The 16,217-nt window shown below is 39.8% G+C and overlaps 1 protein-coding gene across 1 annotated transcript; it reads left to right on the top strand.

Moving 5' to 3' along the window:
• Positions 1–4,172: 4,172 nt before the first annotated feature.
• On the top strand, positions 4,173–15,682 carry spp2 (secreted phosphoprotein 2). Its single transcript, XM_060899534.1, has 6 exons — positions 4,173–4,230; positions 6,294–6,415; positions 8,313–8,435; positions 13,403–13,510; positions 14,241–14,286; positions 15,576–15,682. Exons 1-6 carry the CDS (start codon positions 4,173–4,175, stop codon positions 15,680–15,682), a joined length of 564 nt encoding a protein of 187 aa, XP_060755517.1.
• The last annotated feature ends 535 nt before the right edge of the window (positions 15,683–16,217 follow it).

Here is a 16,217-nt window from a genome sequence, read left to right as displayed (position 1 = left end):
GGAGTCCCGACCCACGGGCGCAGATAGAGGGTGGGACGGGTGGGATTCGTCCCACCCAGATTTAAATTCGCTTCGTTTGGTCCCCCCCACTTATAGGGAGGAAAAAACGTCTATGGTGTCTTTCTTTGCATAAGGCAAACCTCACGGAAAAATCAAAAGACTAATTACCATTCGGTTTATTGAGGTGCACAGCAGTGTATACATAGTTGCAACAAATCACATAAAACAAAACAAAGACTGATATTCGGTTGGTTGAGCTGCGCAGACTGCACAGGTTGCGAGCTCGAGCTTGGTTGCTATGGTTACCCACAACAAGTTTGACAGGCATATCAGGGTTGGGGTTGGTTTGCTGGCAGCTTTGTCCCCCCCAGTTTTTTGTCCCCCCCAGTTCAAAAAAACGTATCTGCGCCCCTGTCGCGACCCCCACTTTGAAAGGACAATTATGTCATAATTGTCCTTTCTGGTGTTGTGCTTTGCACCACCGGTGCTACTTGTATTACTGTTGCTCGCCATCTGAAAAACATCGAAAGAAAAACATTCACAACATCAGCATATTACGATCAGTGCTCATTGTTTAAGAACCCCTTAGTGCATGAAAGTTAACCTTCTATCAGTCTATAAACTCTTCCTGCCTCTTCTTTTTCATAGAAGTGGCATATTCCCTCTAGAACTGTGACTTTTTGGGGGTTTGAGATCTTCTCTGCAACAGTCTACACACCAACTAATGTTAATGGCTTAACCTGATTTGCAACCTCATGTGGCACCTCTAAATATTAACCAATTTTTCTGAAATTTTGCTTGTTCCCTTCTTTTAGCCTATGTAAAAAAAATGGTAGGGTGGTCGGAAAGTTTTGGTAAAAAAAATGTTTTCCATACATTTCGGGACCACCCTAATGTACGTGTGTGTGTTCACTGCTTCAGATGGGTTAAATGCAGAGGAGGAATTTTGTTGTGCTTAAATGTACATATGACAAAGACTTCTTTTTCTTAGAACATTGAATTGTTTTAAAAAAATTATTTAAATTTTTATATATTCAGTTTCGTATTAGCATTTATTTTTTGTTGGTTTAATCTTTGAGAGATTGTTTAAAATTCTCAACATTTTAATAGTTTTTGCTTATTTAATTTGTCTAGTTGTTAGCTTTATAATTTATTTGTAACCTGTTGTTGAATTTCAGTATTTTTATTGGTTTAATATGTTTTCATTAACTACTATGATCTGCATGCAGTGACATTAAAGTCCAAAAACTGAAGCTAACTCGCCATCTTTTATATGGTTATGTGGTCTTGTTAAAATTCAGTCACTTCATAAAGAAATACATGCAACACCAAACAAGGATAAATAAAATAGGAAACCCGTCAAAGCAAATATAATAATAAAAAAAAGAATAGGCAATAATTTATAATTTAATTTATAAACCCAAAGAAATAGATGTAAAAAGATTTTAAAAAGATAAAGGAGTAAAAAGCATGAAAGTGAATGATACAATTATTATTTCCATTTTTGCTGGGGGAAGGTTCAGTCTTAAATTTATCTTTGAATGCTGTGGTCACTTCAAACTTTTATGAAGATTCAGGGAGTAACTTTTTAAAATATGCTGTAAATACAAAATGCAAAAGTTGGCATTTATTTCAACAGTTTTGCTATACTTCACAAATGGAAGTTTGTGATTTTTTTTAAAAGAAAGATCAAAGTCAATTATTATACCGAGACATTTCAGACTACTGTTAAATGCACAGTGGTGCTTGAAAGTTTGTGAACCCTTTAGAATTTTCTGTATTTCTGCATAAATATGACCTAAAACAACATCAGATTTTCACACAAGTCCTAAAAGTAGATAAAGAGAACCCAGTTAAACAAATGAGATAAAAATATCATACGCAGTCATTTATTTATTGAGGAAAATGATCCAATATTACATATCTGTGAGTGGCAAAAGTATGTGAACCTCTAGGATTAGCAGTTAATTTGAAGGTGAAATTAGAGGTCAGGTGTTTTCAATCAATGGGATGACAATCAGGTGTGAGTGGGCACCGTGTTTTATTTAAAGAACAGGGATCTATCAAAGTCTGATCTTCACAACACATGTTTGTGGAAGTGTATCATGGCACGAGCAAAGGAGATTTCTGAGGATCTCAGAAAAAGCGTTGTTGATGCTCATCAGGCTGGAAAAGGTTACAAAACCATCTCTAAAGAGTTTGGACTCCACCAATCCACAGTCAGACAGATTGTGTACAAATGGAGGAAATTCAACACCATTGTTACCCTACCCAGGAGTGGTCGACCAACAAAGATCACTCCAAGAGCAAGGGGTGTAATAGTCGGCGAGGTCACAAAGGACCCCAGGGTAACTTCTAAGCAACTGAAGGCCTCTCTCACATTGGCTAACGTTAATGTTCATGAGTCCACCATCAGGAGAACACTGAACAACAACGGTGTGCATGGCAGGGTTGCAAGGAGAAAGCCACTGCTCTCCAAAAAGAACATTGCTGCCCTTCTGCAGTTTGCTAAAGATCACGTGGACAAGCCAGAAGGCTATTGGAAAAATGTTTTGTGGATGGATGAGACCAAAATGGAACTTTTTGGTTTCAATGAGAAGCATTATGTTTGGGGAAAGGAAAACACAGCATTCCAGCATAAGAACCTTATCCCATCTGTGAAATATGGTGGTGATCATATCATGGTTTGGGCCTGTTTTGCTGCATCTGGGCCAGGACGGCTTGCCATCATTGATGGAACAATGAATTCTGGATTATACCAGCGAATTCTAAAGGAAAATGTCAGGACATCTGTCCATGAACTGAATCTCAAGAGAAGGTGGGTCATGCAGCAAGACAACGACCCTAAGCACACAAGCCGTTCTACCAAAGAATGGTTAAAGAAGAATAAAGTTAATGTTTTGTAATGGCCAAGTCAAAGTCCTGACCTTAATCCCATCGAAATGTTGTGGAAGGACCTGAAGTGAGCAGTTCATGTGAGGAAACCCACCAACATCCCAGAGTTGAAGCTGTTCTGTACGGAGGAATGGGCTAAAATTCCTCCAAGCCGGTGTGCAGGACTGATCAACAGTTACCGGAAACGTTTAGTTGCAGTTATTGCTGCACAAGGGGGTCACACCAGATACTGAATGCAAAGGTTCACATACTTTTGCCACTCACAGATATGTAATATTGGATCATTTTCCTCAATAAATAAATGACCAAGTATAATATTTTTGTCTCATTTGTTTAACTGGGTTCTCTTTATTTACTTTTAGGACTTGTGTGAAAATCTGATGATGTTTTAGGTCATATTTATGCAGAAATATAGAAAATTCTAAAGGGTTCACAAACTTACAAGCACCACTGTAGATATCTCCTAAAGTTCTCCACCACTTTCTATAATATATTTTTTTCCTGTTACACAGTAATCATTCCTATCATTCATATTACCCAATAATTCCAAATATTCCAGTTACACAATGAATGTTACCTCATTTATTAAAAGTAACCAATCTACCCGGTACTGGCTGTATTTACCCAATCCATTACAGTTAGTTCAGTTTTCACACAGTTGGATAAACCTTTCCTTTTGTGCATACATGGCCACAGATAAGGTCTCCGAGCCTGTATGTAACCGTACAAGTGTCTGGGATCTGGTACCTACTGTCCACATACTGCTTTTTCTAATGGAGATAAAAGGGTCAAACTGATGATAGATCAGAGCTCAGTTCAGTGATAAGACTAACACAGTGAAGGTCTTTTCCAGGAAGTATCGATTCTGATCTATCTGACTAGACAGAACAGAGAAGCCAAGTAAAACAGAGTGGTATACTGGGAAAGGAGGATACAGGGAGAAAGACAGAGGTCTGATTCCAATAAAACAAGCTCCCTAGTCCCTTCTTCTAGGGAGACCGGGTGAGAGATATCAAGCAGGGTTGAAGAAACATCAGTTTATGAATGTTACACTGCATAATCTTATGGTTTCCTTCGAAAGGTAAAAGTGGAAAAACTTTTTTTTTTTTTTAAAGTGAAAAATGAAATGTTATGATACGGATCGATATGAGGGGAGTGGTTAGGGGAAGTGAGAAAGGGCTGAACTTCTGTGAAATAGAACACAGCCAGAGGAGGGCTGTGGGGATTTAAGGGTAGCAGTGAGTACTGCTGGCCACGAACTCCAGTTTGAATGACAGATGAAGATGAGGTGTTGTGTTCTGCTTGTGCTGGTTCTCCAATGCCTGGGAGGCTTAGGTGAGTCATACATATGTATTTTATCTTCATAATACTACATAACCAATTACGGATATGTAGGGAAGCCATGGCCTAAAGGTTAATGAAGCAGTTTTGGGACCTAAAGGTCACCGGTTTGATTCCCTGGACCAGCAGGAATGGCTGAAGTGCCCTTGAGCAAGGCACCTAACCCTAAACTGCTGCTCTGGATAAGAGTGTCCACTAAATGCTTGTAATGTAATGACCATTGAATTCACGCTTCATATTCATGGATGATTTGAATGAACATGGGGAGCGGATCCTGAATCAAGTCATTCACTCAAATACAAGTGATGTATAGTATATAAGAATAGAGCAAGATTTCTAATAGGAATGCTGGTAAATTCATCCAGGTCGAACACTAAACTGACCTTCAATCAACCAACCAACCTTGGCTCTGATGTACAATGGTGCTTGAAAATTTGTGAACTCTTTAGAATTTTCTATATTTCTGCATAAATATGACCTAAAACATCATCAGATTTTCACACAAGTCCTAAAAGTAGATAAAGAGAACCCAGTTAAACAAATGAGACAAAAAATATTATACTTGGTCATTTATTTATTAAGGAAAATGATCCAATATTACATATCTGTGAGTGGCAAAAGTATGTGAACCTTTGCATGCAGTATCTGGTGTGACCCCTTGTGCAGCAATAACTGCAGATAAGCAGCAATGTTCTTTTTGGAGAGCAGTGGCTTTCTCCTTGCAACCCTGTCATGCACACCATTGTTGTTCAGTGTTCTCCTGATGGTGGACTCATGAACATTAGCCAACGTGAGAGAGGCCTTCAGTTGCTTCGAAGTTACCCTGGGGTCCTTTGTGACCTCGCCAACTATTACACGCCTTGCTCTTGGAGTGATCTTTGTTGGTCGACCACTCCTGGGGAACGTAACAATGGTCTTGAATTTCCTCCATTTGTACACAATCTGTCTGACTGTGGATTGGTGGAGTCCAAACTCTTTAGAGATGGTTTTGTAACCTTTTCCAGCCTGATGAGCATCAACAATGCTTTTTCTGAGGTCCTCAGAAATCTCCTTTGTTCGTGCCATGATACACTTCCACAAACATGTGTTGTGAAGATCAGACTTTGATAGATCCCTGTTCTTTAAATAAAACAGGGTGCCCACTCACACCTGATTGTCATCCCATTGATTGAAAACACCTGACTCTAATTTCACCTTCAAATTAACTGCTAATCCTAGAGGTTCACATACTTTTGCCACTCACAGATATGTAATATTGGATCATTTTCCTCAATAAATAAATGAGCAAGTATAATATTTGTGTCTCATTTGTTTAACTGGGTTCTCTTTATATACTTTTAGGACTTGTGTGAAGATCTGATGCGTTTTAGGTCATTTTATGCAGAAATATAGAAAATTCTAAAGGGTTTACAAACTCTCAAGCACCACTGTAGACCATTTCATCAGCAGGCACAGTTTATATCTAATAAGCTGAATACAAATCAAATGAAACAAATGAGAAGAGTATAATTTTGCTCGTAGTTTTCAGCTGTTGGTACAAAAGTAGACATCCAGCGTTTTGTTTTCATTCCCGGAAACCTGAAACGAAGGCCTGGGGCCAGCTATTTAAAGGTGCTAAAGAAAACAAAAGAAGAAAAGATGAGAAATAATATAAGATCTTCAAAAAATACTCATGCCATCAAGTGTTCTTTATGACCATTTCTGTACTGGCATCAAATCTGAGTTTATCATCTCGGATTACACAATTCTATCATTTATAGATTATTGTGTAACATTTGAACATAGTGATAGTTCACAACATAATACAAATAAAGTACAGTATCAATATTTGAACTGCTTTTCAAATACAGTGTTTGAAATTAATGACACTTACGTTATATTATTTACAGTACAAGAAAGAAAAACTGTACCCGAGGACATCCATATTTATAAAATTCTCACACATACTGTATTATAATCTCAACCGAATTTCTTTGTAGCGTCTATTGTTACCGATTTACCCAGACTTTGCAAACTTGATGCCCGATTTAAAAACAGGCATTACCTTCATCCAACAGGCCTCCCTCTGTTTGAACTGAGTTCGAAAGCAGATGAGGCGCTGAGGATGGCCCTGGATGAGCTCAACACTCGTTACTCCCGACATTACCTCTACAGGGTGTCCAAGGCTACAGTCACAAGAGTAGGTGGAATTGTTCATATATTTTTACCAGGTTGCTTGCGGGGAGTCTTCAATCAAACCATTTTATCCAGAGACCTTCATCCTTTAACCCATCATCCTCTCAAATTACAACCATTTTTAAACACTGGTGCAATACAGAACTTCAACTGAATATGAACGAATTTGTAGTAATGAATAAACACAGATTATTCCACTTGAAAAACTATTGAAGTGCTCAATTTATGCAGATTGAGAGTGTATTTTACAAAAACCTTTGACTGGAGATCTCTCGAAGAATAAACGTCATGTATTTGTCAACTGGCTCAGTTGAACAACTGCCATTAAACTTCTATTATAAAGTTATTTCTCAGTGAAAATAACTTTTTTCCCCCCCATTCTCTTCTCCCTACAGGGAAATACTGTACATCACATGTACTGTAGGGGTTAGGTCGCAATTGGGACGAGAGTTCTGTTCCTTTCCCCCCATCCCACTCTTCTCTTTACTGCATCAATTTATGATGTGCAAGTGTTAAATGATTGTTATTTTAGTTTGTTAGTATTGTGTTGTACGATTTTGTGACTAAGGGCCCGTTTACACGAGGACGCTGTCGGGTAAAAACGACTAAATATTTTATCGGAAGTGCCTTTCGTCTACACGGGGACGGCGTTTCCGAGGCTGAAAAACGGAAAAAATTGAAAATGCCTTCCAGAGTGGATAAGTTAAAAACAGCCCCCGTTGCATATCCGTCTAAACTACCCAATACGCGAAACTCTGCTCGGATCTGCTCACGTCGGGTACGCGTTTACGCCATACATATGTCATATACTGTACATGCCAGCCCGGGAAGTAAGAAAGTAAGTAAAAAAGTAAGAGCATGTCTGATTACATCGATCCAACGGACCTTCAAGCTGCTCTGGCAGCTTTAATAAACGTCCAGGAGTCCTTCGAACATCTATACCGAATCTGCACATATACCGTTAATGAACAGAGGCGGGTATAGCATGCTCTTACTTTTTTACTTACTTTCTTACTTACCATAGCCAGAGTAGTCAAAGTTTTCGCGGCGCAGATGTGCAGATCAGACAAGACGGAAGACGTGCAGACATAGCGGAGGTCTTTCACAGCACCACCGAGCCGCCTGGCATGCACATCCAATTGAATTCCACACAGTTATGCGTCACCGTATAGACGCAGATTTCCTCCTTGAAAACGGTCGTGTAGACGCGGAAAAAAGTGAGAACAAAAACGGACTTTTGCGTTTTTGTTTCAGACCGTCCCCGTGTAAAGTGGGCCTAAGTCATTAAACTAAACTAAACTACTGTATGCCACAGAAGTACTGGATAGAAGGTTGAAAAAGCACTGGAATATTCCTTTAAGATGTTTTTGTTTTGTTTATCATTTCATATACAAATACACTGCCAGAAATAGGGGGACAGTAGGAGGCCATTTCTGTCTCCCAAAGTACAGTCGACACTAATGTACCCCCTCGGGCTCATTTTTGGACCTCGAGGTAACTATGTGTACCTTTTTAGGGCCAAAAAGGTACATATATGTTCCTAAGCAGTATATAAAGGGTACAAATAAGTACCTTAGAGAGTCCTGGCCCAGTGACAAGCTATTGTCGCCCTAAAAGTATAATAAATGTACTTTATTTTCTGAGTGTGTACCCGTGGTAACATTTAGTTATCGATCCTTCAAAACTTAACGTGTAGCCACAATGATGATATAATTCAAGTAAGATACATGAAATCCTGAAAGATCTGTTTCAATCGAATCATTCACTATATGAGAGGCCTTATAAAAACCACTCCTAAGCATGCACGCACACACATCGGTGTACTGATGCTTATATTATTAAGTGTACGTGTCAAGAATACTGCACATAATACAAGGTTTTTCTCCTTTGCATTGCTCCAGGTTGTTCCACTGGGGACAAACACATATGATATGATGCTGAAATTTGGGATAAGAGAGACAGAATGTCGGAAAGGTTCTGGGATCGACCCTCAGGGTTGCGCCTACCGTAGAGGCTTCTTCGTGGTAAGCATCTGTGTGTTGCTTTTATACAGATCTTTGTCCAGCTCTTTTGATTCAAATTCTTACCTGGACCTGGAGAAAAGCACTAAAACTGATCTCAGATCAGTCTTCAGAGGTGCATAACTTGGTGCCTTCTAGTTATATGTCGTAATTCAGTGGTGTTTGGCTGTAGATTGCAGTTCACATAGAAAACTTATGCTTTGGTCCATGTGCGAAGAGCTTAAAAGTGGAATGTACTGGCATTTATTACTTCACTTATTGGTACTTTTTTTCCACAGATCTTGTTAGCCAGTTAGCTAACATAAGATTTACTGGAAGGCAAGCTTGCTAATACAGTACAAGTTGTCGCTGGCTAGTATTAGCAGTGGACATTCTGAACTTTGTTAGTATGACTTATGATTTCTGTCAGGTTAGCTTAAAGTGCATATCACGGGTAAATTCAGGAGCAAGATCAATGTAATTCTCCTATTTCATATTAAACTTTGGTCAAATATCTGTCGCATTTTGTGCAATTTTTTTTACCTTGCGCAATACCAGAAAAATTCAGTTGAAATCAAGCCATTTGAGGCGAATTGGTCCGCCTCTGAAAAAAACTTGGCATTTGGATTTCCCGGGAAACATTGATTTTTGTGACGTCGCGTGCGGGACGCCTCCCTCTGAATCCTACGTCAGCGCTGGTTTGTTTATGAGAAAACGACCTGGTGGTTTTCTGCAAATTTCTTCAGCGTTATCACGTAATTATTAAAATGGTTAACAGATGTATCGTAGGAGGGTGTAGCAACACCAATCTTGATGGGATTAGTACTGATCGTTTTCCAAAAGACCGGACAATGAGAGAGAAATGGGAGCGCTTTGTGCGAGGCACCCGGAAAAAGCAGAGGACCAAAGCAGAGCCGAGAAAAAGACCAAGAAAATCGGCGATTCTCAAGTTGACTGTTGCCAAGTTAAAAAAATAGGAGAGACTATACTCTAAATTAGGTGTTCCTGTGTTTGTGTGGTACACGGATAATGTTATTTATTGACGCACACAAAAGTAAGGCTTGTTTTACAATCAGGGTACGCAAGCTAAAAATCACATTTAACACTTATTATCTTCAGTATCAAAAGGCTTGACTAAATAAACTTGGTTGTTTATTGTAGCCCTGTGATCGCTCTATTTACCATGCAAAAAAAAATTTGGTGAGAACGTTATTTTTGGTGAATGTATGGCAATATGTGTCATATTTAGCAAAATTACTCGTGTCATTTAGAAAAAGTGCTTTTTTGACCACAGGTAGCTCCAAAAGGGATGCACTTACATCATTCTTTATACCATAAAACAAATATTTGGTTCCATATCATTGGAAACATAGTTAAGTTTTAATGTTGAATGCCAGTAAGTTTTCAGACTATTTTGATCAAATTAGTATGTAATTGTGTCAATAAAATGTCCTCTCCGAGACAGCTAATTTTTCAATATAAAATAACATATCTAAAGTGATTATTTTCATCCTAAAATGTGGTCAAGATATTGGGACATAAATATGAGAGACAACTAACACAAAGCTTACAGCCTTATATTTAAAAGCACTATGGAAGTAGTGGATTCTGAATTGTCAAAAAAAAAAAAGTTCTCTCCGAGAATCACTTCATTTGTTTCTCCCAGCCCTGCTTAAAGCTAATCTTCTTTATCTTATAGCAGATTACACAAAACTACCATACACACATGTCAAAAAATTACCTGAAATCTGTTCTTTAACTTGTCCTTCACTTACGCTACGTTCACACTGCAAGGCTTAATGCTCAATTCCGATTTTTTTGTGAAATCCGATTTTTTTGTGAGGTCGTTCACATTAACAAACATATGCGACTTGTATGTGATCCTCAGTATGAACGAAAAGCGACCTAAAAGTGTTCCGCATGCGCATTGCAGGATACGACGACGTCACACGCAGTGAGCATGGCCAGTGTTTACGGAAGTAAAACCGCCCGGTTGCGGTATGACCCATCCAATCTAGCTTGAATAGCTGCATCCCCCCAAATGGAAATCAGCTCCCTAACCTCTGCGTCCTTCCATTGAGAAGATTCAGAACCTTCACAGCCCGAAGCGTCCCTCGCATTGATGTCATGCGCAGGGGCGCAGATACGTTTTTTGAACTGGGGGGGGACAAAAAACTGGGGGGGACAAAGCTGCCAGCAAACCAACCCCAAACCCCGATATGCCTGTCAAACTTGTTGTGGGTTACCACAGCAACCAAGCTCGAGCTCGCAACCTGTGCAGTCTGCGCAGCTCAACCAACCGAATATCAGTCTTTGTTTTATGTGAGTTGTTGCAACTATGTATACACTGCTGTTCACCTCAATAAACCGAATGGTAATTAGTCTTTTGATTTTTCCGTGAGGTTTGCCTTATGCAAAGAAAGACAGCATAGACGTTTTTTCCTCCCTATAAGTGGGGGGGACCGAACGAGGTGAATTTAAATCTGGGTGGGACGAGTCCCACCCTCTATCTGCGCCCGTGATTATGCGCCATGTTGTTGTAACTTTTTTTTGAGAGACCCGCCGCCTACTTCAGCGCAGAATAGTGACGTTTGTGGCTTGTTGATGACGTGTAAGTCGGATGAATGCGACCTGGCGGTTCAGACTGAAGTCGCATATGAAAAGAGCGGATAGGAATCGGAATTAGGACCACATATCCAAACGGCCTGGGTCGGATTTGAAAAAAATCGGATCTGTGTCGTTCATATTGTCAATAAAAGATCGGATACAGGTCACATATGGGCGAAAAGATCGGATTTGAGTCACTTCAGCCTGCAGTGTGAACATAGCCTTAAAAACTGGTACAAGAACCAGTTTGAATCAATTTGAATTTTGGACCCCTGTGACACAAACTTTGTACCCTGATTGTAAAACAACCCATAAACAACACAAAAGCGCTGGGCGATAATACACTTACTTCACATGTATCAAGGGATATGCGTGTCAGGGCTTGAGATCTTGGGACCTGTCAAACACATTAAATGTATATACAACCCTGCTGAGCTGATTCCATGTGTGTAGCTTATGAAATCTTTCTCCTACAGTAGCCAGTACTCTTCTAAATGAAGAAATATATAAATACATAATAGTAATTAGAAAAAATATGATTTATGTAACAATAGATAGATGAGCATTGATACATGAATCCATGGGTTTAGAAGCTCAGGCGACAATTCCATATTTCAGTGCAAAATCGCTAGCTGCTAAACTTGGTCTACACAGGCTGTGCACTGAAACCGTGCAAGCTCTCTCAGTCTGCTGGCGCGTCCGCAGGTGATGTCACGAATCTGGCTCCACACTCCCTTGGGATTTTTCCAGACGCGTTTTGTTATTTTATTTTTTTCTGCTGTAGACAGATGGCCTTGTGCAAAATTACCCTTCTGGATGAGTGTGTATAGGGACATACTTTCATAAAAAAACAAACAAACAAAAAAACCACGAAATTGGTCCAAGATATGCACTTTAAGTAATTTATAAATATTAAGGAGTTTCACTGTTAATGCTAGACATCATCATCATCATCATCATCAATCCTGACAGGATTTCTGAGAGGAATTCTACATCATTCATTACTCAGAATGTCCACGACTACCTAACCAGCTAGCTGACACGAGCAGATATGACTGAATTTCTGAGAGGATCTTTTTAGGTCAGTAAATAAACTGCTGGCTAGTTAGCAGTGGACATTTTGAGCATATTAAGAATGACTTAAAACACATGAAACCAGTTCGCTATTATAACAAGATTCCCGAGGCGAATTTTAAACAATATTTATAAACGCTTATAATTTTTGTTAACGCTAGGTGGTCAGTTCAACCAAGGTTAGCAGGTTTAAAAGGTCTCATCTCATCATCTCTAGCCGCTTTATCCTGTTCTACAGGGTTGCAGGCAAGCTGGAGCCTATCCCAGCTGACTACGGGCGAAAGGCGGGGTACACCCTGGACAAGTCGCCAGGTCATCACAGGGCTGACATATAGACACAGACAACCATTTTAGAGTCACCAGTTAACCTAACCTGCATGTCTTTGGACTGTGGGGGAAACCGGAGCACCCGGAGGAAACCCACGCGGACACGGGGAGAACATGCAAACTCCGCACAGAAAGGCCCTCGCCGGCCACGGGGCTCGAACCCGGACCTTCTTGCTGTGAGGCGACAGCGTTAACCACTACACCACCGTGCCGCCCGGTTTAAAAGGCCATTGTTTAAAATTAATATACTTCACTGCTGATACTTAGCTAACATAGGATGATTTGATAGGATCCCTGAGAAGACCTTGCCTCTAAGTGAAGGACAAAATTACTTTTGAGCTCTGGGTGTTTATTCAATAATGATGGGGAGGTCTTTGAATTCAGATACGAGAGTAAGGACATTATTCTGCAGTCTGCAAACAGGATCATCCTTAAAATGTGTGTGCAAGTTTCAAAAACTAATCCTAAATCTTTGATAAGTTCTTGTTTTACACATAAATATCATGCTCAGAGGAGAGAATGTAGCATTCAGTGATTGTGTGCGCATTCATTTGGTCCATATCGTAACCCACGGAGTTCTTTAAGCCAAATCACTTAAATGCATGTATTGTATATTAAACTATTCTTAAAAAAATAAAAAAATAAAAGGAATGTGAAGAGATGTTAACAAGTTGACATTTTGCAAAGGGTCAGACTTTGTACTTGTGAAATGATGAGTTTGGAAAACATCGTGGTCTCTTCACAGAGTTGACCTCTATTTGGTGCCACGTCAACAGAGACCGTCCAAGCGAATTAAAAGAAACGGAAAGTTTGGAACTACACATTCCATGAAGGAAAAAAAAAAAGCTCTGTTTACTTTGCTCTTGCGTAACAAATTTTCAAAATACAAACCCACCTTGCTCACCGCATTCAATCTTCTTTTACCCCTTGGATTTTAACCCAATCTTTGTCCTCTTTCTCTTCATCCTTTCTGCTGAGGCCAGTTGGAATCAGGCTGCCACATCCGAGCACGACTGAGCGACCGATTCACCAACATAGTCTCCCTCAAATGCAACCCAATACAAAGTTCTAGCTCTGAGTCGAGTGAAGAGGTGAGTGAGAAGTGACTGGGAAATGTAGAAAGACTGCATTCATATATTATGAGGGTACTTCAAAAAGTTCTCAGCCTCACCCAGAAAACGTCACAGGAGAAAGATTGTTCTTGCGTTAATGTTTCAACATAGTCTCCTTTAACGTCAATGCACGTGGTCCAGTGATATTCAAGCTCTTCTATCCCTTCACGGACGAAGGTCATATCTTGAGCCTCTAGATCCTCATCAACAGCATGGACGACCATCATCACTCTGAAAATGCAACCACATGAGTGGGATTTTAGTTTAGGAAACAGATAGAAGTCAGACGGTGCCAGGTCAGGTGAGTAAGGTGCACGGGGCAACAGTTCAAAGCCACATTAGGCTGCTTCTGCCCCGACACCTGTGCTGTGTGGACGAGCGCATTGTCCTGGAGCAACAGCACGCCAGCTTGAAGCTTTCCTCTCCTTTTTTCTTTGATTGCTTCTTTCATTTGAGTTTTTGTGGACAGTGATACAAGGATTTATAGTATACAGTTCTACCCCAAAATGTGAGTTACACCCCTTGTTTCCGGGTGAGGCCGAGAACTTTTTGTAGTACCCTCGTATATCCGAGATAGCTATAATCCGTGTGAAGATTTACACCAAACACATACCATATCATCCTCAGGTTCAGGGTACACGTCTGCTCGTAAAAGATTGGGTGAATTGATAATTCAACTTAAATAAACTGGATGAATTTGTGGTTTCAGGTGTGGACCGGATGGCACTATGATCCGAATCGCCTTGCTCATAGAGGCAAGTATTTTATTTTATTCTTTAAATACAGACATGTTTTGTGTCCACTGGATTATTCCTGATGTGTGTAATATACAGTACATACTAGTGCTGTCAAAAATGTCGCGTTATTAACGCGTTAACTTGACTCAATTTTAACGGCGATAATTTTTTTATCGCGAGATTAACGCTCTGTGACATGATGCCACGCCCCGCACAGCCAGAGTCCTCTGCCCCCCCCCAAAGAGCCACGGTGCTCGGCTTAGGTTTCGTTTTCCCATCGGCGGCTCCAGCCCCACTTTGCAGTTGCTGTGACAAGACGTGTTATGCTCTGCAATAAAAAAAAAACAAAAAAAAAAACATTGGTACAACCAGTGTTCGAACTATGCCGATATTTTCAGGGGGGTCCCTCATTTTCCCTTGGGGGGTGCTTGCGCTTGTCTCAGAGCGCGGCTCTCCATCGCGCGCTCACTTCAGATATGCAAATGCTTCCCGTTACACACGATTGCTATGTCAATAAACATCATTTTGCCAATATTTTAGAGACCATCCAACATTTCCCAAATCATGTTTTCAAGGGATCTCATGTCTGTTTCAGGGGATCTCGGATCCCCCGAGTACCCCCGTAGTTCGAACGGTGAGCAAGCCCATTCACTTTTTTATGCCGATAAGAGAATTACAATGGTTTTTCATGTGACAAAAATGTGCGATTAAATTGCGATTAATCGCAAGTTAACTATGACAGTCGCGACATTAATCGCGATTAAATATTTTAATCGCTTGACAGTACATACTAAAGACTTAATTTAAGGATTTACAAATAACTCCACTTTGACTTTGTTATACAGATGTTGAGAGAGATTTTGTGACATCATTCATGATTATCCGTATTTTAGTGCAAGATTTGCACACCAAGAGCACTGAGAACTTGCTGTCACACAACTGTATGCACCTGTGTAGGAAGTCATGTAGAAAGACACACTTTCCCTGAAGTGTTCGGTGCAGCATTCTCCCGTGTTTAACTTTCATAAATGATAAAGTGGGATACTAGACATGCGCAGCAAGCTGTATGGACATTTCTAAAATGGAGAAGAAAAAAAAAAACGAACAAAAAACAACCACGTCTATGATAACCAGAACAAGATATCTAGAATTTACAGACAGTACATCCAAGCTGATAATCCTGTGGGATTACAAACCAGTCATTAAAATCTAATAGTTTTGATCCATCCTGAAACCATCTCACTGACCTATATATTACTTCATAATACCCACTTAACCCCCCCCCCTTTTTATATATATTTGTACAGATCCTGTATCTTCAACTCCAAACTTTGATGTAGCTCCATCGATAAATCCTGGGCGCCGTACTGACCTCAACGCTCCTGAAGATTATTTGAGCAACCATCTGGAATAACCACAGCCTTCTTTTTTAACAGCAAAACATGAAGAATATATGAATACAGACTTTGGAGATTTAAGACTGACTGATTTTTGTGTAGATGCAGGTACTATGACATTCTGGAGGTGTTATATGACATAGAAGATTACTTAAATGTAAAAAAAAAAAAAAAAAAAAAAAAAAAAAAAAAGATGCTATAAAAATTTTCAGTAACATAACCTGTCCACAAAGTGGGCTTCCTCTTTGACAAACGTTAAAATAAAAACAGTGACATCTTGCTACTGCCATTGGTCCGAGCAGATTCTGTTGGAAAGGTTAAAGGCACACACACACGCTCTCCTCATCCTCAGCACAAATACACACATCAAAACACCTTGAAGTTAAATTTCCATAGGAAATACTATTAAAAGGGGATCAGCACCTGTATTTAGCTAGCTGTTAACTATAATAGTCATGCTAACTATTAACTATCATTACATTCTACGGTATCTGTTGAACTTTTGGGGTCTAAACCACTGTCCTCTCCAAAGATCTAATCCCAAATCTGTTT

This window comes from Neoarius graeffei, chromosome 18 (genome assembly GCF_027579695.1).
Source record: "Neoarius graeffei isolate fNeoGra1 chromosome 18, fNeoGra1.pri, whole genome shotgun sequence".
In the NCBI taxonomy this organism is placed as follows: Eukaryota; Metazoa; Chordata; class Actinopteri; order Siluriformes; family Ariidae; genus Neoarius; species Neoarius graeffei.
The sequence above is the reverse complement of the archived record's forward strand: the minus strand, read 5'-3'. Positions and strand labels throughout refer to the sequence as shown.

What these genes read in the sequence shown, in the direction of transcription:
- spp2 (XM_060899534.1), top strand. Translation starts at nt 4,173, where the DNA reads ATGAAGATGAGGTGTTGTGTTCTGCTTGTGCTGGTTCTCCAATGCCTG. An exon ending in ACCGTAGAGGCTTCTTCGTG is followed by an intron (nt 8,436 to 13,402) that starts GTAAGCATCTGT and finishes TGCTGAGGCCAG; the next exon opens with TTGGAATCAGGCTGCCACAT. An exon ending in GAATCGCCTTGCTCATAGAG is followed by an intron (nt 14,287 to 15,575) that starts GCAAGTATTTTA and finishes ATATTTGTACAG; the next exon opens with ATCCTGTATCTTCAACTCCA.